The sequence below is a fragment of the Dermacentor variabilis genome, chromosome 9 (assembly GCF_050947875.1).
Source record: "Dermacentor variabilis isolate Ectoservices chromosome 9, ASM5094787v1, whole genome shotgun sequence".
NCBI classification, from domain to species: domain Eukaryota; kingdom Metazoa; phylum Arthropoda; class Arachnida; order Ixodida; family Ixodidae; genus Dermacentor; species Dermacentor variabilis.
The window spans coordinates 100,120,560-100,143,585 of record NC_134576.1 but is presented as its reverse complement, the minus strand read 5'-3'; the positions used below and the strand labels follow the sequence as shown (position 1 = coordinate 100,143,585).

At 45.2% G+C, this 23,026-nt stretch overlaps 3 protein-coding genes across 3 annotated transcripts; all 3 read left to right on the top strand.

Moving 5' to 3' along the window:
• The first annotated feature begins 1,605 nt into the window (after window positions 1-1,605).
• LOC142558468 (uncharacterized) lies at window positions 1,606-2,705 on the top strand. Its single transcript, XM_075670599.1, has 3 exons — window positions 1,606-1,859; window positions 1,994-2,093; window positions 2,635-2,705. Exons 1-3 carry the CDS (start codon window positions 1,677-1,679, stop codon window positions 2,703-2,705), a joined length of 354 nt encoding a protein of 117 aa, XP_075526714.1. The 5' UTR covers window positions 1,606-1,676.
• A 2,547-nt stretch (window positions 2,706-5,252) lies between these two features.
• On the top strand, window positions 5,253-11,148 carry LOC142558109 (uncharacterized). Its single transcript, XM_075670269.1, has 3 exons — window positions 5,253-5,433; window positions 7,219-7,388; window positions 10,257-11,148. The coding sequence occupies exons 1-3, from the start codon at window positions 5,255-5,257 to the stop codon at window positions 10,694-10,696; spliced, it is 789 nt and encodes a 262-aa protein (XP_075526384.1). The 5' UTR covers window positions 5,253-5,254; the 3' UTR covers window positions 10,697-11,148.
• A 3,801-nt stretch (window positions 11,149-14,949) lies between these two features.
• Window positions 14,950-23,026, top strand: LOC142558467 (uncharacterized). Its single transcript, XM_075670598.1, has 5 exons — window positions 14,950-15,135; window positions 15,279-15,378; window positions 16,862-17,048; window positions 21,268-21,437; window positions 22,497-23,026. The coding sequence occupies exons 1-5, from the start codon at window positions 14,950-14,952 to the stop codon at window positions 22,931-22,933; spliced, it is 1,080 nt and encodes a 359-aa protein (XP_075526713.1). The 3' UTR covers window positions 22,934-23,026.

Genomic DNA, 23,026 nt, shown 5'->3' with positions numbered 1-23,026 from the left:
GTCACCTCCGCAATATGTGCTGTGTTCTTATAAGTAGAACGTTGTTCTACAAGTACAAATGAATGTTTGTTCGAACCAACAATGGATAACAGAGCCCGAGGCTTGCTGCGCATGATGTCGCGAAGGCTCCGAGGCTACATCACAAAAGACATGCCCCTGAAGAACTATGATTACCTGACGCGCTATGATTCGCGGACTACGATTACAAATAAAGGACCGTAAAATGACACCGAGCTCAAACAACTTAAATGAAGCCGGTTGAGAAAATCGAAAAGCAAGGAAGAAAATAAAAGAAAAGGCAATGCCTTCTCATTTAAACCACTAGGGACGCCATGTACGGGAAGTAGCAGATTGACATCCATAGACTATGGCTACCGTATGACGTGCTCGAACACTGACTTCGCTTAAACTACTCGGAAATAGACACTGACGTCTTTTTTCCTTATTTTTCTTTATTTTTGCTTTAAATGTTGAAGTGCCCGAACACCCTTAACTTCTGGAAGATCTACCTTTCGCAGCAAACAACCGTTTAGCACCCTGAAATTAATGAAAGGCTGCACTAGGGTTGTTCTGTTAGCGAATGCACCTGCTTTTAAAAAATTACGAGGAACGAAAGGGTGCCAAAACATTCACTCGCCGTCCCGGCACTGCGAAACTCGATGTCCGGCGAAACTATTGATAACCATCACTAGAATTGCTGAGGGAAGGGGGGGGGGGGGGGGAGGTATGCAAAGCTTTATCGCTTTATAATAATGGCACCAATCGTAATTTAGAGCAATGATAGTAATGGGAGTAATGATAATTTCGACCGTGTGCCGCCGCCCATGGCGGTGCTGCAAGACCATTGAAATCAGTTGCCAGGCTGGTTCTTTTATTTGTCCCCAACTCGCAAGCTGCCGTCGCCACGACATCTTGCGCAACAATAATCATTACCGAGGAACGTATGCGAGGAGAGCTACGTCCTTCCCATTGTTATCGGGAGCGCTTTTCATCAATTGTGTGGTTCGGATGCTTGTTTCGTGCTTGTTCTTTATTGAAACGTGTGCTTTTCTGTCTGTTTTATGCGTGATTCTAAAGAATCTGTGCGCTGTTCGCTTCACTTTGCTGAGTGCTTGAAGCCTCTGCCTTAACGGCATACGAGTCACTCCTTCTGGCCCAGCCCTGCCACCAGGACCTTCTCACATTTTTGCTAATGGACGCCGACACGAAAAATTCCCACCAACTAGAAGCTAACAGCTTCGCTGTAAAATGTTGTTTCGAAATCCAATCCGCCCACGAGGGTGTAATTTTCCTCGCTGTGTAGCGGGCAGGCGCCATGACACAAGGAGCAAGCATACAAGCATGCAAATTATTCTTTTTTTGACTATTCCGATCAAGGCAAGGTTTACTATAGTATTGATCACTAGTTTTACTCATGTATTCATAGTTTATTTTTCATCTTGGATTATACATTTATTTTACTTTATTGTGTTAGTTATTTATTAACCAAATTCTTTTATTTATTCAATCATATTACCACCCGATTCGTGGCCTATCCCCATAGTGGGTTTGTGCCATTGAATGAGCCTTCATCATCATCATCATCAAACAAGCCCGTGCCACGCGGCACGTGAAGAACATCTCGGCGTCACGGAGCGAGCACCAGCAGGCAAGGCCGTTGAGTTCTATTTGCCGGAATGGCGCTCCGCATCCTCGTCGGCTTCTGCATTTTTGGCGTCGGATGGTACGCGGTGGACAGGGTGCGGCCCGGTATGCTCCCGCAGATCGACGTTGCCGGCAAGGTCGCAGCCCTCCGCACTTCAGCGGTCTCTGCTATCGAGGACAAGGAGGGGAAGGACACAAAGGACACCGCCGTCCAGGCAAGTCGACAGTTTGAAATCGCGAACGCTGTTCAGTGGGAGGAGAACGCGAGCCTTCTTGGGACAAAGCGTGGGAGCGACGACTCGCATGTCTAGCGTGCCCGGCTGCAGATGTTCACTAAAATTCCACGCAGGGCACCAGCGTTGGTGAATCCGGCTCAGCCACTCAAGTCCACGAGGAATGTGCCGGTGGTCTTCGAGTGGGATCTTTGGAGAAGATTTATGTCGTTGCAGGTAAGCGTTTACTAGCCTGCAGCCCTTCGAATAGAACAACCACTATACGATCGGTTATAGGTTCTAAATCAGAAGGGAGAGAAAACGTTGGGATATGGCTTTTTTTGTACATTAAAAAAAAATTATTTCACTTACCAAACATTTATAAGTTATAAATACTGGAAATGCAACTTTGGGTCAAAATACCAAAGAAATAAGTTATAAAGCGGAAAACGCTTACCGTGCGCGGACCACCTATATTGTCTATTGTCAGCACGCGGCAAAGATTGTCTTCTTGACGCTGTCGAGTACTACTTAGTGCTTAATAGCGCTTCATGAATTGTGATCAAAGCGCTGCGTCACAACAGCGTTCTTGAAAACATCTCTCTGTATAATATTTTGATTTCCTTCATCGCTTAATGATTGCTACAAACTACTCATTATTAATAAATTTTTAGATTTTATTTCACCTTTATTCGTCTTATGGAGCGGAGCAGCAGCGCAGTGTTGCGTTAAAGGGAGTAACAACCGATTTTTAAGGAACAATTTTCTTGTTGCGCAGGAGAAAAGCTCGTCTTCGGAAGCTTGTTTATTTGCAGCAGTCACGTTCAAAAGCGCAAGGAAACACTGTAAGCAGAATTTTTCGATCCTAGTAATCTAAAATTTCGAGTGCAAACGCCAGCAACACTGGAATGTTATAGTGAGGCCAAATTCCCGCCTCGCAAATTCGGAAAGCCGAACGATGGGCAGCTCTCGCAGGAGTCAGTGCGACTATCATTAACCATCCGCATTTTGACCTTGTAAGCCACTGTCGAAAATAAAAGCCTGCCGCAATGAGTTGCTACTCCCGAGACTGCTGCAAATACTAGTGCTAGCTAGAGTCACTGGAAAAAAAAATGACTCTAGTGCTAGCGGCAATGTGGTGCCCTCTAGTGGCTATCGGCGCAAGCACTCACAGCGCAATTATGGCCTCCAAGATTGTCACACAGCGTGCGCCGCTTTATCTTAGAGGCCATTGTGGCATTTTTGTGTACTTATAACAATCGAAGGTTTAGGTGCATATTGTAAACTGCTGAAAAACAGAAACAGTAGAAAAAAACGGAAAATACAAAACAGAAACGTATCACAGAAAAAACGGTATTGCATTTAAGAAAAGGACCCAGGAGCTGCGGGCGCTTAGAAGGTCACGTGATAGGCCATCCCAATCGCTGTGATGCTTTCGGCACGTGGTGGCGCCACAAGTTATTTTCCGCGACTCACGAACAATTAAATATATACATCCTTATTTAATGGGGAATACAGTGCTAGTTTCAATCAATACAAAACGCTAGCTTTCCTTCAGCTGGGCCATCTCGATTCATATTCTGAGTGGTTGTGTGTCCCTCTAACCCCAGAAATCCTAAGGTATCATTTTTGATAGTTGATATCTATACTTACAACCTCTAATTTAAGCACTGGAAATTCAATGTAGAGCCTATACTAGCTTTTTGGTACTCTGCTGCGGGTTTTCGGTTACGGCTAGCTCTGCTAAACAATTACTAATTAAAGAATTATCACACTAATTAATTTTAATCATTTGTCATTTCGATATTCTCTTCGTAGCAATACACTCTCCATGGCCAGAAATAAATGCGAACAAGTTGCTTGAATTTTCTTTGTGAAATGGTTTTCGGGATTTGTGGAGTCAAATTTGAATAGAGCATTTCTAGCACTGGTATTAAAAACAAACAAAAACGAAAACAGTGTGTATGCTCATAGGAAAAGGCCACTCCTCGGAGTTTAATCTTAGCTTTGTCGTCGGTGCACCGAACTATTCCAAGCAACAAGTATCCTCCTTCCAGGGTTATTTACTCAAGGAAACTTAAAACTTAAGCTGCAGTAGCCCGGCGGAGTGTACCACATCAAACAACCCTTTCAGCATGCAATAGAGCGGTTGCGCAGGATCTAACAAACGTCTGCGTGCAAACCTTAACCGCAGTTGTAAACACGATGCCAGAGAGAAGCCGTTAATAGTTAACAGTATTCGTCTTGCACGGTGCCGAAGGGCCAGCTACGTATTCAGTGGCAGGACGCCAGCAAGGCGGCTGCAATCACACCACCGACAACATTCTGCTTGTATTGAGCTTTCTCATATTGCTTTGCAAGACAGCGTACTATAGTCGGAACCACTTCTTTGCAAATAAAGCCCTAAATTTACTCTGGGGTCATCGCTTTTTATTAAAGTAACGGCTCAGTATACATTTTAAGCATTGATTAGCAATTATAAAAGAAACACGTTTTCGCCGATATGAAAGACGAGCTCACCAGCAGTCTGCTAAATCAAAGCTAAGCTTCTTGTTCTACCCACTTTAGCTTTCAGGCAGAAAGTGGTAAGGAAATTGTAGAGTTTTAGATTTTATTTCAGTTTAGCTCTACAAAATTTGTTAGGCTTTTTTTGGTGTGGCATTATCCCTCGCATAAGATTCGTCAAATTTCTCTAGTCTAAAGCCACATACAACGTAATAAGACTCTTAATGCAGTCTCTGCACGTCAATAGACCGCCCACGAATATGACGGGATGGGGATATTCGGTCACTCAAAAAAGGAAAAAAATCTGAACATGCAATTATAACGCGTAGTGATGCCGTAAGAGGAAATGACTCACAAAAGCGAAAGCCTACAAGAGGCATTGTTCATCGTTACTACGAACTGCCATAAGAAAATGACGGGAAAGGACAAGTGCAAGCACGACACACTCGTTGTCACTGCTCACGTCTTTGTTACTGCTCACGTCACTGCTTTGTCACAGCTGACGAAGATGGCACAGCCATGTTCAATTATGGGCGTTGGAACACGGCTCCGTAAATGTTGGTGATCGCAATGATGGCTAGCACTTTAGATCACTGCACTTTGCAACGCCAAAGAGAATAAAAAACGCGTTACATCCGTGTCATGAACCCGTATATAACGCGAGGCGCCAAGTCAGACAGGACATTCTAACAAAAAAAAATTGAATTTATTTTCGGTGTACGTTTTAGCTAGAACTATAGTTAATAAGATGAAAACAGTGGAGTTCGTGGTGCTATTTGCATTAACATACACGATGCAACTGAACTACATGTAAACATTCCGATATCGGAAGAGACTTACGGGCACCCGGTTATTTATTTTTTTTTCTCCCGATTCACTCTGTCGCAGCGCGCATGTGGTCAAGTGCGCAATCCCTGTGCGAGCACGTGAGGGACACACTGGTCCCCACTGACTTGCAACGTCGTCTCCGAGCCGCCTGGGCAGCTCTGCAACGCGTGGAGTGGACGGCAATCATTGGCAGTGAAAAGGCGCGAGTGCTGATGGCGTCGATTGTGTGCTTCGCCGTCTCAAGGTAGATGTTCTTCATGCCGCTTGTCTGCTAGCCATCAGACCATCATGATTCATAGATAGATAGATAGATAGACAGACAGACAGACAGACAGACAGACAGACAGACAGACAGACAGACAGACAGACAGACAGACAGACAGACAGACAGACAGACAGACAGACAGACAGACAGACAGACAGACAGACAGACAGACAGGCAGGCAGGCAAGGCAAGGCAAGGCAAGGCAAGGCAAGGCAGAAAAATGGGGTGGGGCTCATCACATGAACGGGACGTGGCACCTCGGCTTCGGTAAAGTAGTAAGCAGGCATGGAATGCCGCTTGCGAATGCTAATCGAAGCAAAGCGGGAGAGTGTATCTGTTGGTAGTCGCGCTCGCCTCTGGTATTGTGGTAACTGAACGATTCAGTTTTTTCAATGGATCCGATAAGACCCTCCTTACACGGAGTTTTACAACTTCCAGTAAAAAAAATAAATAAGAAAGGTTGGACAATAGGGAAAATACGATAAAGAGCTTGGTGGCTCACTCACTGCCCCGTTTCAAAGGGAACGCTCGTAGCATCCATCCACCCATCCATTCATCCCTCCATCCATGTATAACCAACATTTGTGATGGGGCCAGGGGAAGAGACCTTTAACATGAAGCGGGAACAAAGATGGAGACAGACGCCCTCCTTGCTTCAGTCCTCGGCAAACTTTTAATGGCTCTGTGCATTTCCAGCCTTGCCATAGAGTCTGGGCTCCGTTTTCCCTGTATATATCTCGCTCATTATCTCCACGAAGTCATCACCTATGCCCTCATGCTGGAGAATATCCCATAGCTCCCTAAAGTATAGGAACTCTATCTATAAAGATCTTTTCTCAGCTATCGAAATTTGTATGCGCTTAGTTAATACAACGATATTATCGTCTGAGTGTTTGCCTGCCCTGGCCCCATTATGTAGCTCACACAATATATAAATTTTCTCCACCCATTTCGACACTTCTAGTGTTACGTTTGCATTGCCGCTTTCTATAACATTGGCGTCCTTCGCCTTTATAGATAAGTTTTCATCCTGTTTTCGCACTACGCAATCAGAATTTTATTTATTTTAATAACTTCCTCTAGGGGACTAGTCTTACGAACGTCGCTGTACCTTGCTCTTCTTAGCTTGCGTTGCTTCTTGCGCAAGCTAAGTTAAGCTAAACTAAACTAAGCTAAGCAAGCTAAGCTAAGTTGCTTCGTTGCTTCTTGCTTCTTAGCTTGCGTTGCTTGCGTTGCTTGTGTTGCTCTTCTTGCTCCTTGCATTGCTTAGCTGCATTGAGGATTTTATTTCGTCCTGCTTTGTTTTTAGGGACGATTGCTTTTGCTATCGTCTTGTAAACGTTTTTCACGTAAAATTATGAGCTATCAGTCTTCTCCGTTGCTGGATCTGGTTGACTCCGGACTACGCTTTCTTTCTTGGGGACGCTATTACTGATGGCGTCACTCGTATACAGCAGCGCGTCATCGTTTTCGAAGATGTTACCCTCTCCGAGCCTTGAGACCGTTCGCAGTTTTTTTACAGCGAAGCTGCATACCTCTACCCTCCAAGGAAATTTTCGTGTCGTAAGCAAAAAACTCCCCATACGTCGGCCGATACCGTAGTGCAATACCGGCCCATCCGCGTTGGAGTTGAAGCAGGCGTTAAGCGCTCACCATAGGTGAGCCGATCCCGAAGTTAGTGCAATGCGGGGCCGACCCGCGGCGGAGGCGAAGCAGGCGTTAACGTGCACTGCCTACCACAACTAAACACCGTTTTTTGTCTAGGTTATGTTGTGGAGGCTGCGCCGAGACGAACCCAAGCGATGACGACACATCGCCAGGGAACACCGTCCCTGCCACAGCTGCCGGCTGGAAACCCATCTTTAGCATCTTAAGTATGGCTCGTGGAAAGTTCTTCGGTTATCGGCCTGAAGGCGGCCACATCTGCCCGAGAGGTGAGCGCTGCGGTTCGTCTGCTGTAATGCCAATTATGAAGGATTCTTGGTTTCTAAATGGGGCACTATCCGTAACGGAGAAGCTGGGGCGGCAGACGAACCCTTCCGCGTGCGTTTAAAGCGTGGTTCGACTGCTGACCGATGATTCGTCCACAGGCTGATCAACCGCGGACGTTGACGCATCAGACGAGACGCGACGAGAAAAACATCTGAGCGCATAAATAAAAAAGCATACACGGCAAAATAGCCTGGACAAAAGAAACGCAAACGTGAAAAGCTTCGCTGATCAGGAGATGGTAACAAACAACATAGGAACATCTTCCCCGAAAAATGGAACAAACCGCGCCACCACTAGGAGATTTATGATTGTTAAAAAGGCAAGTGGAGAAACTCTTATATATATATATATATATATATATGTGTGTGTGTGTGTGTGTGTGTGTGTCAATGAACAAAAGAAACACACTAGTACAAAAGTAAACAAAAATAACATGTGGCGGTGCCGCAAATGGAAGGATTAAGCGCGATAACAATGATTGCCCGACGGAGAGTCCGAGGGCAAACTAGAACAAGTGGGCTTCTCTACGGAGTGCGAGTCAAAAGTGCGATTGGTAGATTTGCCAGGCTTGCGGTTCCGCGTTGCCGAAAACGACGGCAGACTTGTACCGCGTGTCGGCCTATTGCCGAGGCACGGCCGCTGGCCGAAGACTCCAGTTTTGGGAATTTAGCTTGCCGGCCACTGATTCCCAGAGTACGTTCTCACCACCCAGGCTTCCGAATAAACTCTTCCTCTCGCCACGGCTACCACGTGATGAGGAAGCGGTCGGGCAACACGGGACAGCAGAAAAAAATGTTTGCTCACTACAGTCTCTTAAGCGCCGCCTCGACTAGAGGAAGGGGGTGGGGGCAGAGTCGGCAACGCCAAGAGAGGCACCCGTGCACCCACTTTGATACACTTGGCTTATTGTAATCCACTCACGCAACATTTATCTTGACGTGTGAGCTTTATTCAGATCGGCTTCCACATAGGAGACCATTATTTGTGGTGGCTATCAGCACAGCAACTAGACGATCGTTGCTCGGCTGGTCAATTTAGAATCTGGCATTCAATTACCATGTCTAAACCAATGGGACGTTTGCAGAAATATGAAAACTTGAAGAGATAAACAATGATAAAGGCAAGGATAGCCTGGGGCTGTTGCCTTCAGGCCCTTGTTCCAGCCTCTGGCATCCGCGCATTCCTAATCTCGTGGCACATACCTTCCGCTAAGTAAATGGAACACATCAGCAAAAATTTTATATTTATTAAGTGGAAAATAAGTAGAACTAAGGATCGTGAACGCCGCCTCTCCCTTCTGTTGAGGTTGTTGCCTTTGTCGCGGTATATCATTTAATATCAATTCACATAAGCTTCACGCAGTATATAAAGAACTGATCGTCGTTCCATATAGCTCCAGACCAACTAAGTAGAACGCTTAGGGAACTATGTTTCACTAACTGGAATTTCTGTGGAATAAATATACCTCAGCGTCGGCTTTTGGGTGGAGCTTTTCTCTGCTACTATGTTGCGTTCTTAATGGCTTTCCACATTGGTTCCTTTAGGTGAACAAAAATTGCATAATTGCAAAAATGTTAGACTCATTGCTTTCGAACGCCTCCAGAATGATGCCACTACGACAAAATTACCTGCGAAGCGAAGAATTCTGTGTCCCGGCTGCATGCCTGTCTTCTTTATGTACTAATTGTGAATGCCTATACAGCGAAGACTACTAAAAAGAAATATGTACAACGAAGCAGTTGAGGCGTCTCCCCATGGATAATTTGTTGCTTTACAACTAATTCTCCTAGAGGCACCGCCACTGCCCTCCGCCGCTGCGACTGAGCTGCGATCAACAAGCGGTGTGCTTGAAGAGCGTGCCGATCACAGCGAGTGCTCTAGTCCTGCAGCTCAGCTGCAGAAATCCCCCAACTCAACTCACAAGCCGCAAAATAGAAGTGAGGCGTGCAGACAGGACACAAGAGTAGAGAAGGGGACAACACGAACGCCGCAACACTGCGTTCGTGTTGTCCACTTCTCTCCTCTTGTGTACTGTCTGCACGCCTCACTTCTATTTTGCATAATGAATCCTTACCAACTAGCTCAGCTTTCAGTCGTCACAAGCCGCCTTTTACGACAAAGCAGCGGCTGTGACCGCTCACGAGTACACGTCGAGGTGGATGTCGACGTGAGTCACGTGACCCCCGATATCGTCGAAAGCCACAAGCACTGGAAAGAGGCGAAGCAATTCGACGAAAGCAGCAGTGATAAAGATCGCAAAGATGAACAAAGTTTTAAAATTTTTGACAACAGTGGTGGCAGTAGCGTCCCCGGACGCTCAGCAGCTGTGCTTGCATCGATCACGGGTTTCGCCGCGGAGCGTTCGTGAATGTCACGTGACCTGAGGTCGGCCGCACTCGCTACTTCCGTCGTAGCAAGTGCGCGAAGAAACTCGGCGACTTCTGTCCCTAAGCGACTTTTCGATTCGTGTCATTGAAAGGTTTTATTTGACTGGACGATTTCGCCCAGCTCTGTCGGGAGCGGTGCGGTGCCTGATCTTTACAATGATGTGACCTATATAACGAACGATTTCGGAGGTATCGAGCGCTTCGTTGTGAAGGCGTTAGACTGTATATCATACCTGTGTGGAACATCGTCGTAATGGAATTCTCCCACATAGGATCTCCTAAATGAACGGTACATATTCGCAACAATGTTCCGCTTACTTTGGGGCTCCAGTGAGGATTGAGATCAAGAGTGTAGTTCGACCTTTGTTGTAGGGAGGATACGTTTCCTGAATATTGGCACTCATATACTTCGATCGACCGCAGGAAAAGCTGCCGACCAGTTGTTGCGGGAAGGTGCGGCGGCCGCGGTGATTCAGCGCTGGTTTCGCACCGAGTTCAAGCGATGGCTTCAAAACGGCAAGCCGTCTCGGCTACGCATGGCTACATCGCCGTCGAACAGCCAGCGCTGGATCGATCAAGAATACGGCGCCGTATTCAGCACGGTGCTCGAAGACCCCATTCTTAGCGCCGACGGACTGGGACCTCCAGGAGCTGAGCATTGCTCCGAAGAGGAGCTTTTCTCCTCCGGGAAGCGCCCCTCGGAAAGCACTGACCAAGGTGGCGAAGACGAAGCATCGCTTCGTGTTCGCGGGTGCCGAAAAGCACTTTCGCCTTCCTCGGCGAAGCTTCCGGAGGCATTGCTGAGGTTGAAATCGCCTGCAGTGCAGCCCGGTAAACAGCGTGTGGCATCGATCAACCCTTGAATTTCGTATGTGTAGGTTACAATGTTTGCGCAATTATTTAACTGGTCGATGATAAATCGCGAGTAAATCCCGAAATTTTCGCTAAAACATTACTCCGCTTTGTCAGTTATAAACGTAACGTACTTTTATCCCATTCTTTTTGTGCTCGTGCGTGTGTGACATGGCTGTTTGTGATTGCGGCTGTGACTCTTAAATATTGCTGCTTCTTTGCAGCGATCTCAAATAGGTTATACACGGCCTGTGTAAAAAGCGTGTACTGGAATACTCGCACTTCCGATTTACTCCAGGTTTACTCCTTTCTACACTATAAAAAGGAACAGTGATAACCAACTACAAATAAAAGCGTTTGCGACATGAAAGCATCTTGTTGCAAACTTCGGCCTCAGTAAAGTCTTTGTTAATGAGGATCCTCGCGAAGGGTGATGAAAACAGGTTCTCGCAATTTTTCGTCTGTCGAGCATAAAGCGAAATTCGTGATGAAGTTTTGTTTCAACTTTTGTTCTGAGCTTTACGACGCCTGGTGAGGCAAGTCTAAATGACAAAGGGCTTGCTTCAATCTTAGTGAAATGCCATACCTCAAGGGCGACAATCATTCTCGTTTACTAATGTGTGCTCAAAATTCAAAGTTTCTCCGCAGTATCCCTAATATAGCATTTCTTTAATTGAGGTCGTTTACGGCCCTAGCCCCACCAAGTAATATCAATGGACCGATGAATCAGTCAGCAAATCGATCGTTAACAATGCTTCGTACAAGCAGTCCTTCCTTTTTTGGTTATCGTATCAAGATATCAAAAATATTTCCCCTTCAAATCAATTATCTGGAGAAGCTCTGCTGTGGTAGCAAAGTGATTATGGCGTTTTGCCGTTGAACTTCAGGTCGGATGGATTCAGGATCCACACCGTGGGAACCGAATATCTATGGGCGCGAAATTCAAAAAGACACGATTACTTGGATTTAGGTACGTGTTAAAGAACCCCAGGGGGTCAAAAATATTTTAGAGTCCCCAACTTCTTCGTGTCTATTAATGAGGTCGTGTGGTTTTGTTACGCAAGACTCCAGGGGTGGAATTCACTAAGCAGCGCTCTTCGTACACAATTTCGTAGCCAAAACAGTTCTTACGCTGAGACAAGAGTGCAACCAAAGTGGCTGCGCATTTAACTTACGCCGTCTAGCAGAGCGAGGAGGAAGCAAGGCACGGATTAAACGACAAAGAATGAAAAGTGTGTTCAACTTATAGCATGATGGCACGTCGTGCATCTGTAGTTGAGGCTATACACTTGCAGCACATCTGTGCACAGCTCCATTCGATAGCTTCCTTTTTCGGGCGCCTGCTGCAGCCCCGACAAGTGCAACCGCGCTCGCCTGTTCACCGCACCACCGTCAAAATAATTGCAGTGGAAGTGTTACGCATTCTTCTCACATTTCTCCGAGAGGCTGGACTGATGGACAAGTGGTGACGTATTTGGCGGAGAAAGAGACGATCAGTTGGAGTAATTTCCGGCCATGTCTGCCAGGTTAACCCCGCCTGAATATATACAGTGTGTCCCACGTAACTCTAGCCAAACTTGAACAATGTGTAAATGCCTCAAAGCTAGAAATAACCAAGGTAATGTGGTTTACCGTCGCTTGGAGATACGTGGATGATTTTCGTGCATTCCGCCTGATTACATAATTAGTGTTAATCAATTAACGAACTTCTAAAATATTTAGATGAAAAGCGTCAATGAAAAAATTGCCGAGCAACATGAAAAGACTCCCGATACAGCTTTCTGTTGCTCAATACGTACTACATACAAGCGTTTTCCGAGCGTGAAAGAAGCCCGCAAATACAAGCGAAAATGCCGCACGACTGACCGCTGGGAGCACTTTGCGTATTCTTGCGGGCTTCTTTCGCGCTCGAAAAAACGCTTTTATGTAGCACGTATTGAGTAACACAAAGCTGTATCGCGAGTTTTTCATCTAGCGCTACGTTGTCTAATTGCCACTTTTCGTCTGATTATAATATTTGAGAAGCTGAGTAAGCAATTAGGACTAAATATGTAATTAGGCAGAATCCAAAAAAAAAAATTCACTGAGTATCGCCAAGCGGCGACAAAGAACATCATCTTTGTTCATCCCAAGTGGGTGGATTATGCATATTTTTAAGGTTTGGCTAATGTTACGTGGGAAACCCTGTATGCATACGTATATATATATATATATATATATATATATATATGTGTGTGTGTGTGTGTGTGTGTGTGTGTGTGTGTGTGTGTGTGTGTGTGTGTGTGTGTGTGTGTGTGTGTGTGTGCACAGCCTTCCATATATATGAACTTATTATTACTTGAATGCTTATGACAATAAATGTGTAAATGCATTCCATCGGAGTAGCCTTTGTTATTGAGAGCAGGCTCTGCATATCTACACCTATTATCGGAAACCTTCTTCCACACACCCAAAACTAGAGCCATGATTAAGTAAGGATATCGCAGATACTTAAAGGACAGTGCCAGTTGTCGGTTTATGGAAGACTATTCCAGATAATAGTTACACCTGTTTTTTTTTTAAATCAGCTGGGTAATACGACCCATTGTACGATGCATTGCGCATTGCCTTCATTTTTTTTTTCCAAGTTCAGTGGCAAGTCACTACGCAAAAATTTCATTCTTGGTTTAAAGTATGGTTTATGTCTAACGGTAACGAAGTGGTTTATTCATATTCTTGTCATCCGCATTGGAGAAATTTGACACTAGGTGGATCTCGACTTCTGTGTTGTCACAGACGGCGGAAAGCAACCTTGAGGTGTGTTTCAAAATCACTGACACTGCGTGAAAATACCGGACGCAGCAACAGCATGGCAGTTTGCTACACGTAGTCTCATTTTCATATCTGCGTTTAGGCGTTGAAATGCAATTTTTACCATAGCAACCACGAGGAGACGCAGCGTACATACAACCACGTACATGGAGACGCAGCGTATGGTACCTAACCGTGGTATTTAAATTTTATAATTTATTTTTCACGGTCGTACGATAACCGTGGACAATAGAAACGACCTTGAAGAGCGATTATGCCTCATAGCTGTGTTCAGGTATCAGGAGGATATGTACACGTGTAGATGAACTCTCTTTGCCTGTTTCGCCCATTTTGTTGTTCGTGTTCTTCTGACCACACACTGGCTCTTTCCCACTATGGGCGCTTGGTCGAGAAGCAGGCGTTTTCACGTGTGCAATTACAAGATTATATCGAAAATAATATTTGCATTGCAGAGCATCGCTTAAAGTAAGATAAATTCAGAAATGATAAAAAAAGTATTCTTAAATATTTTAATATGACATAATTCAACACCGAGAAATGCAATACAAGAAATGATTGACACTCATAAAATATTAGTGGTTCGGGGCGGGTGGTGATGGTACGGGGTTCGGACTCGACAAGAATACATACGTTCGTTTGTTCGTCCATTCGCTGGTTGGTTCGTTCGCACGTTTGTTAGTTTCCTTGGTTGGTTCGCACAGGTTATTCGCCTGAGTTGGCGATCGTCAACAGTCTTTGTAATGGATTGGATTTCCTTCTTCGTATAACTTATCTTTCTTTTCTTCAATTTGTCCCTACTACAGCCGGATTCCTGGCCAGTGCACTGCGGTAAACATCTGCTGCGGACTGCACACCAAGCGCTAATCGTATCGCCTGGTGTGTGTCTCCCTTTTTCGTGTACGATTTTCTGCAAGTTGGTGCTACTTAAGACCATGCTTAGTGTAAACCAACAAGCCCAGTTTCCCGTTCTATTAGGTTTTATACGACCACAAAGCTGACAGTCGCACACACAAAAAAAAGAACTTGCGCCCCTTCATGCTCTACTTCCCGGTTCACAACTTATTCCACTGAAACTGTTTCTCTAAATCCTTTGATAACGCAACTTTAAGTCTGTTCTACAGTAATGCCTCTTTCATATTTTACTTCATTTAGTCTGACTGCTCGCTCGCATTCTTTTCTATTTTTTTTTCTTTTTGATCGTCTTTCTCATTGTCCTTACTTTTTCCCTTTCGCGGTTTTGAATAAGAATTTACTCTATACTACCTCTTGCCGCCCGGTTCCTGGCCTATGCTTCTTAGCCGGCATGTGCCATAAATGTGGATTATCATCATCAGCAGCAGTAGCAGAATTCCCGACCTCGAGCCAGGCGCCACGCGAAGAAGATTCGGTCATCTCGGTATTATTCGAGGAACAGGCCCTTGGCAGGCAAAGCCGTTGAGTTCTCTTTGCCGAAATGGCGCTTCGCATCTTTGTCGGCTGCTGCATTTTCGGCGTGGGATGGTACGCGGTGGACAAGGTGCGGCCCGGGCTGCTCCCGCAAATCGACGTGGCCGGCAGGATCGCAGCCCTCCGCAGTTCAGCGGAGCAGCCTGCTATCGAGGACAAGGAAGGGAAGGACACAAAGGACACCGCCCTCAAGGCAAGCCGACAGCTTGAAACCGCGAACGCTGTCCAGAAGGAGGCGAACGCGAGCCTTATGGGGCAAAGCGTCGAAGCGATTACTCGCATGTAATACGTGCCCGCCTACCGATGTTCACAAAAATTCACAAAAATTCTCCGCAGGGAACCGGCGTCGGTGAATCCGGCTCAGCGACTCAAGGCCTCGAGGCACCCGCCGGTGATCTTGGAGTGGAACCTTTGGGGAACATTGATGACATCACCGGTAAGCGTTTACTATCCAAGCGGACTCAGTATAGGCCAAAAAGTTATTGCACGAACATTTTGGCGTCGCTAAAAGGAAGAAGAGAGACTTCATATTTTCTGTGGCACATACGTAGAAAATTATTACACTTTCCAAACCGGTGTAAGTAGTGCTTACTGAAGCCGCAGTTTAGTGCGGCAATACAAAACAAATAGTTATCAAACAAAAACAATGTACCACGTAATTCATGGCGCACTTGTGGTATGTCTTGGTAGCAAATAGCAAGGAACGTCGTCTTTACGCTATCTGGAAGTACATGGCGCATAATAGTGCCTTTGTGGCTCATAATAAAGAGCCCGACCACCACGGCTTCTTTGACATCGCACTGGAAGATGTTTTTTTTACTTTTATTGCTAAACTACCACTGTCTGAGACTCCACTGCCTGATAATGAATTGTTTCAGATTTCCTTTCACCTTTACTTTTCTTATGGAGCGTATGAAGACCGCAGTGACGTGTTACATTTGAATATAGCTTTCTCTAGTGCTGGCATTGAAAACGAAAGGCTGTGCGTGAGTTAAAGAGAAAAGCTGGTTTTCGGCTTTCAAAAGACTATGTTAACCATGATCTCTTTTCTTGCGTGTTTTTCTTCGTTTCTTAGTCTTGACTGCACCGAAATATTTCAAGCAGCATCCATCATTACCAAGGATTCTTTACTGCACTCAAGTTGAAATAACTAGCAGATGACCTGACCGAATAGGCTGCGTCAAACATCCCTCGGCATAAAATGTAAAAAGATTATTGGCAGCAAGTGACAAATGGTTCTGTGAAAATCCTAGTTAGAGCTTTGACCACGATCTGAGAGATACACATGATATAGTTAGCGCGAACCAAGTTGTTCGGAAATCAGGTGCAGCTTTTAGTTGTGCAATACGAAAAAGGGTAGCTGATATGACATCAATGACAACATTCCCCTTGTATTGAGCTTTCACCAATCCGTTGAAAAGTTATCATGCCTTGTTCTTAAGAGTATCAACTAACAAATGAATTGCTTTACAAGACAGCACACTGTACTGGGAGAGACTACCTTTGCCAAGAGAACGATTTTTTTTTTCTGTGGTCATCGGTCTTGTTTTGAAACTTCTTCAAACTCTGCATTTTTTTTATATTTACCAAATATCAAGTTTTTATTCGACCCGCTATAGCTTCCACACACGCTGCATTCTCTAGGCCAATGCACTTTTCTCATTTTTATTGTTATTTAGGTGTGCAAAAATATCTTAATTTCTTTCCCAAGAAGCATTACTTCTCGTAGCAAGAAACAATGTAATATAACTCCGAATATATTTCTAGCGCAAGTTAAGATTATTCAGATTCAAGCGGGTTCGTTCGGAATACTCGTAATCATTATCATGACTGGTGCAATCGAACTACATTTGAACGTCCCGTAACTGGAAGAGGCTCATTGGCGCCCTGTTTTCTTTGCGATTCCTTTCTGGTGGCAGCGCGCCTGTGGTCGAGGGTGCGAACCATTCTTTCCGGGCACATGATGGACGCACTCGTGTCCATTGAGTTGCAACATCTTGTCCGAGCCACCTGGACAGCTGTGCAAGACGGGGAGTGGGTGCCAGACGTTGGTTACGACAAGGCATGCCTCCTGCTGGCGTCCATACTGTGCCTCATCATTGCAACGTAGGTTTCCGCCGTGCTATATTTTCACGATTTTGAATAACGTTAGGTAGGTTGTCGTCTGCCATTGATTGATTGATTGATTGATTGATTGATTGATTGATTGATTGATTGATTGATTGATTGATTGATTGATTGATTGAAACAGACAGACAGACAGACAGATAGATAGATAGATAGATAGATAGATAGATAGATAGATAGATAGATAGATATAGATAGATATAGATAGATAGATAGATATAGATAGATAGATAGATAGATAGATAGATAGATAGATAGATAGATAGATAGATAGATAGATAGATAGATAGATAGATAGATAGATAGATAGATAGATAGATAGATAGATAGATAGATAGATAGATAGATAGATAGCACAGGCTGTAGCACGCCTGTGCTACGCAATGCAATAACTCTTATACTTATTCTGACTTATTGTAAATGTACCGCCCTCTCTTTCGCAGTCACACATGGTCGGTATGGAATGGTATAGTGCTATATGGAAAGCATCATCATCATGAACATGTGCCGAACATCTCCAGGAGATAGTTGGCGTTGGCAAAGACGTGCCGGCTGCTTCTTGGCCATGAATATGACTCATGACTCAAGAACACCTTTGTGAGTCGAGCTTGATCACGACAATTTGTCCCATATGGCGACTTTTGAGCTTCGTATTCGATGTTGAAATTAAATTATTGGGTCTTACGAGCCAAAACCACGAACTGATTACGAGGCACGCTGTAGTGGGGCACTCCGGAAACTCAGACCACCTGGGGTCCTTAACGTGCACCTAAATCATCATCATCATCATCATCATCATCATCATCATTTATTGTTCCTTAAAGGCCCCTGTCGGGGTATTACATAAGGGGGGTACGTATACAAGGTAGAATAAGAAAAAAGGTCAAAAACATGACAATCAACACTGGGACATAAAAAGAAGCAAGGAACGCGATAGTTAACACGGTGCTTGCCAATATTGACTTGAAGCCACAAGCGCCACACATGTCGGCGAAAGGTTAGGGCAGCAGGGCGAGTACACAATGGTTACAGGGAAGAAAAAAAAACTCAATACACGAAAAGGGATAAAATTTCATGAACACAAATCGGAACAAAAGGAACATGTCAACCCAGATCATTTAACAACATCGCCTTAAACTTTGTCGCGTCGTGCTCATTAGTAATTGAATCGGGCAGCAGGATCCATTCTTCAATTGCGGTCGGAAAGAAGGACTTCTTAAAAGCATTAGTGGAGCCATGAAGTTGTTGGACGCTATGTGAATTGAATAGCGTCCAACGACTTCATGGCTCCACTAATGCTCCACTAAATCTAAGCAAACGGGTGTTTTCGCATTTCGCCTCCATCTAAATGTGGTCGCCGTGGCCGGTATTCGATCCCGCGATCTCCTGCTTAGCAGCTCGACACCATAACCACTAAGCAACCACGGCGGGTGTTCTTAATGTGGCTAAGAAAGTGAAATAAGCGAAAGCCAAATCTGACAAGTAGTATGGAAACGATGCTGTTTTTCGCGAATGGCTCACGTGTGCGGAGTGATCTGCGACGATCTAAAACTGGTACAGCACAATACAGAAAGGAAGAAGCAAGCCGAGCCGGCCAGATACAGGAACAGAGTGCTGTATCTAGCCGGCTCAGCTTGTTTCTTCCTTTCTGTGTTGCGCTGTACCAGTATTAGAGTGCAATACCAACTCGCCCAATCCGTAACCCTAGTGATCTGTGACAAGGTATGTCGTCGTCATGCAGCATCCAGCTCATCGCGCACCCCTCGATCACCGGGGCGGCTTCGCTCAGACGCCTTGAAACTTGGCAGTGAAACTCGCTCTTCATAGTCTGGGCCATTCGGGAGGAATTCACAATTCACAATAGCGGGAATGCCTTCCCCAAAAAAAGGCACAAGTACCATTCATTTTGTCGAGCTGCCGAAATGTCTATGCCCTTAATACGGTGGTGCAAACGTTGGCATTTTCCACGGCGACAGCAGTTCCTTCGCCTCGATGTTGGGCTCGAAAACATCTAAGTTACTTGCCGAGAAATGACACTCGACGTGAGACAAGTAATTTGTAAGGATTCGCATGCTTATTTCGCTTTCTTAACATGAATAGGAACCCAACTGCAGGGTCGCCATATTGCCGCGATTGTTTAATCAAGTCCGCATCGTAGAAAGGTGTTCGACTTATAACCGTAACAAAGACCTCCGGGACGTACATGGAAATTGGCAGGAGCTCTTGGAGCGCTGTATTGCTGTACAAGGAGACTATTTAGAAGGTGGAAGTGTTTATGTGCACATGGGCTAATTCATTTCTCGAAGTTGTGTTACAAGCACTAACATTTTTAATGTGCTGCTAGGTTTGTGCCACTAGTTTGTCAGCTATCTCTCATCGCAGAAAGACAGGCTGAATAAATCCAGAATAAAACAGTCGCATATCAGAAATATTGTGTTCCATAAGGATCGACCAACATTAAAGCAATTAATACAAGTATGCATTAGAGCACTTGTAATATCATATTAGACACATGACACGACATGTTTTTCACGTGCCTATAATTAGTTTGATCTCGAATGAGGAGCCGGGCATGCATCGTGCTTGACTCTTTAATTCCTTAGACAGTTCGAAACGTGTCGAAACACGCCAAGCTCACATTATTTGCTGCAACTGCATGTCACCATGTGATTCATGATGAACAGTTGAACACTGCATGCTTCAATAGGTCACTACAAACCCACAAGGCCAACCGCACGTCTTTGACCCAGCCAGTGCGTAAATAACGAAGAAATTTGTGCCATACAGAAGACTCTTTGACGTTTACAGGAGGTTTGCACGAATTACTTAATACCGTGCTTAGGCGAACAGCGTAAACGGCGCCAGTTACACCACGTGGTACAATAAACTTGGCGAAGTTGACAAATTGCTGCGGTGGAAAAACTATCGCCACCAAAGCTTTAGCATAATTAAGGGAAATGCAACGCTCGCTTACGCTGCTTCTTCATGCGAACCAACAACTCTCACTACTCGGTTCGCCGATAAAGCAGTAAACTCCGGCAGCACATAACGTTATGAAGTTTAGCAAATCGTAACAGCCCGAGACACCGAGAAACAACATACTAAGGAACGAACAAACAAAAAAGAACGGCGAAAAGGAAGCAATGCCAGGAGCAAGGAATGCTATTACCTTTCCCGCATTTAATTTGCTTCTCGGTAACTTTACATTCAGATAAAGTTAGAAGGACCAACGCAACTGTAATATCAAAAGACCGAACTCATATCCTTCACAAATACCGCAGGATGATCTGTCCGATGACTTCAAGAAATCCGCTAGCAGCGCCACTTGCGAAAACTCTGCATTACCCTGCAAATGAGCACGCTTTCCCAAAAACATGCCATTGTACTCCGAGTACAGGCACCGCTGATGACTGAGCTAGTCAGGTAACGGGCGCTTGCAAGTTCAATCGTGGAAACCTAATGTTGCTCATGGACACAAGCGTTCTTCTTCTATGCAAACCCCGTACGCGCGGACTCGGTCGCGCAGGCGTCACCACGCTTATATAGATGCATACCTTGAAATGTTGGCACTTGTTTATGCCACTGCTCCAATAAAGTAGTTTCGCAGGTGAAGCAAGGCTCCATGAGAAGGTCAAAGAGTCTGACGGTCTCGTACTGTTGGCTCAGCTGGAACGTTAAACATGTCAGCCTGGACGAGGCCCATGATGCTGTGAATTTTCAGCTGTCCTACGTAAATATGTATATACCTACAAAAAGAGAAACTACTCTTTCACATATTTTGCTTCAAAGCAGTTCGATTCACGTAAATATCATCTTCGGTCCAGATAGAATATAGGCAAAGCAGTTATATCTGGAACCTATGTGAAAGAAGACTAGGAGTGCAACACCGGCAAGAAGGTCGAACGAAGGAAGATCCCATGCATAATCTGTCCACATAGGTTAAACTGCGTAACTTGAGCATTTTTGTAACTATGTTTCACTTACTCAATAGAATGTATGTGCAACAAAACTAATAAGTCAATCACTCAATCAACCTATCCATCCGTAGATTTCGTCAACACATAATACCGACAGAGGACCCCTCTGTAGGCCAGCTGAACCTAAGAGTGTACTGTTTAGATAATATATTGAGTGTTACATTTAAGCAATGTTTTATTACTTGCGTTGCTTGTTCAAGCGAATGAAAAAATTGGCCCAGGTGGTGTTGTAAAGGTGGCTCAAAGAAAACCACAAGCAATGCCGACACATTGCCAGCGAACCCCATTCATGGCAAGGCTGTCGACTGGAAATCCAACTTCAGCATATCCGATATGGCTCGTCTAAACATCCACGGCCATCGACATGAAGGCGGCTACATCTACCCGAGAGGTGAGCACTATAACGGTCACTACGAAAGTTAATTAACTCCCCAGAATCCACTCACTCAATATTTACCTTGACGTAAAAGGTTTTTCGGAATGGCCTTCGTCTGGGAGACTGTTTCATAATAGCGATGAACGTTTTAACTGGGCAATCGTGGCTCAACCGCGGTACTTACCTAAAATATTCAAACAAAAGAGAAACCTTTAGCAAGAACTGAGTCGTTTACAAAGATAAAACAGTAAATGTCTATACTTCTGTAACCTCAGAATCCAGCCTCATTTTCTAGAGGAGGCATCGATTCCTACACACGCTGAATCTCGTTCCACAGAACTGCCACTATGTAAATGAAATAGTTCGGTGAAATTGGGTTAGATTTTAGAGGTGAAAATGATGTGGCACAAATGTTCCTGAGCGCCGCCTCTGCCTTCGGTTGAGCTGCTGTGTCGACATTATTTCGTCTCGTTTTTCTAACCACGCTATTCTTAGTCAGTAAGGGATACCAACTCCCCCTGCATTTTGTACTTCTTGCCAATGTTGCCGTATATTACTGATAAGAGCTTTCCACGAAATTTTAGTAAGCGAGACATCCCAATCTCACTCCTCACAAGTTTAACCAAGTGTCACTTTTGTATAGACGGAACGTCCATCATCGTAGGCTCTTCGGTGGAGCAGCTTGTTTCCGCCGCGGCGCAGCGCATTTATTAATTATTCAAAAGACTAGCGCAAAACAGCAGGGACAAAGACAGAGAAGACGACAGGACGTTAGCGCTCGGCCTGTCGTCTTCTCTGTCTTTGTCCCTGCTATTTTGCGCTAGTCTTTTAAATAATGATGACACGCCACCTAGCCCAGCTTTCTGCCTTGATCGCATTCATTCGCGTCCCAGATCGGTTCCATCGCGCAAGTCGAACATATTAGCAAAAATGCTACATTTAATATATTGAAGCTATGTGGAGCGAGATGAAGAGAGTAGTTCGACCGCTGTTCAACACTCCACAGGAAATAGTTGCAACATGAATAAAGTCCTCATATCTTTTTTTTCTCCTCTCTCTTCCATTTGACCCCAGGAATAGCAGCCGCCCAGTTGTCGAAGGAAGATGCGGCGGCCGCGGTGATTCAGCGCTGGGCGCGCACGGAGTTCAAGCGCTGGCTTCTAGACCGTCCGTCGTCTCGGTCCAGCACCGACACTCCGCCGCCGAACAGCCAGCGCTGGATCGACGAAGACTACGGCGCCGTTGTCAGCACGCTGCTCGAAGATTCCAGTGTGAGCGTCGACGCACTGGGGCCTCCAGAAGGCGAGCATTGCCCCGCCAACGAGCGTCCCCCCGAGAAACGCCTCTCGGAAAGGAAATACGAAGGTGGCGATGACGCAGACTCGCGTCCAGATATTCGGTGCCGCAGGGGGCTCTCGCTTTCCTCGGCGAAGCTCTCCAAGGCTGTACTGAGGCTGAAGTCACCCGCAGTCCAGCACACTGCAAAGGGCCCGGCATCCACGCCACCTTGAACTTAGTGGCCGCGTGGTAGAAATTTTAAGGTCTTTCTACTGGTCGATTAAGGGGCCACAGAGGAACAAAATTCTGACAACTAAAATATGACC

Bases quoted from the DNA above. Each gene is read 5' to 3' on its own strand.
- LOC142558468 (XM_075670599.1), top strand. From the start codon at position 1,677: ATGGCGCTCCGCATCCTCGTCGGCTTCTGCATTTTTGGCGTCGGATGG. The intron at 1,860-1,993 runs GCAAGTCGACAG...AATTCCACGCAG, and splicing joins CAAAGGACACCGCCGTCCAG to GGCACCAGCGTTGGTGAATC. The intron at 2,094-2,634 runs GTAAGCGTTTAC...CTTGTTGCGCAG, and splicing joins GAAGATTTATGTCGTTGCAG to GAGAAAAGCTCGTCTTCGGA.
- LOC142558467 (XM_075670598.1), top strand. From the start codon at position 14,950: ATGGCGCTTCGCATCTTTGTCGGCTGCTGCATTTTCGGCGTGGGATGG. The intron at 15,379-16,861 runs GTAAGCGTTTAC...TTCTGGTGGCAG, and splicing joins GAACATTGATGACATCACCG to CGCGCCTGTGGTCGAGGGTG. The intron at 21,438-22,496 runs GTGAGCACTATA...ATTTGACCCCAG, and splicing joins CGGCTACATCTACCCGAGAG to GAATAGCAGCCGCCCAGTTG.
- LOC142558109 (XM_075670269.1), top strand. From the start codon at position 5,255: ATGTGGTCAAGTGCGCAATCCCTGTGCGAGCACGTGAGGGACACACTG. The intron at 5,434-7,218 runs GTAGATGTTCTT...TTTTTTGTCTAG, and splicing joins GTGTGCTTCGCCGTCTCAAG to GTTATGTTGTGGAGGCTGCG. The intron at 7,389-10,256 runs GTGAGCGCTGCG...GATCGACCGCAG, and splicing joins CGGCCACATCTGCCCGAGAG to GAAAAGCTGCCGACCAGTTG.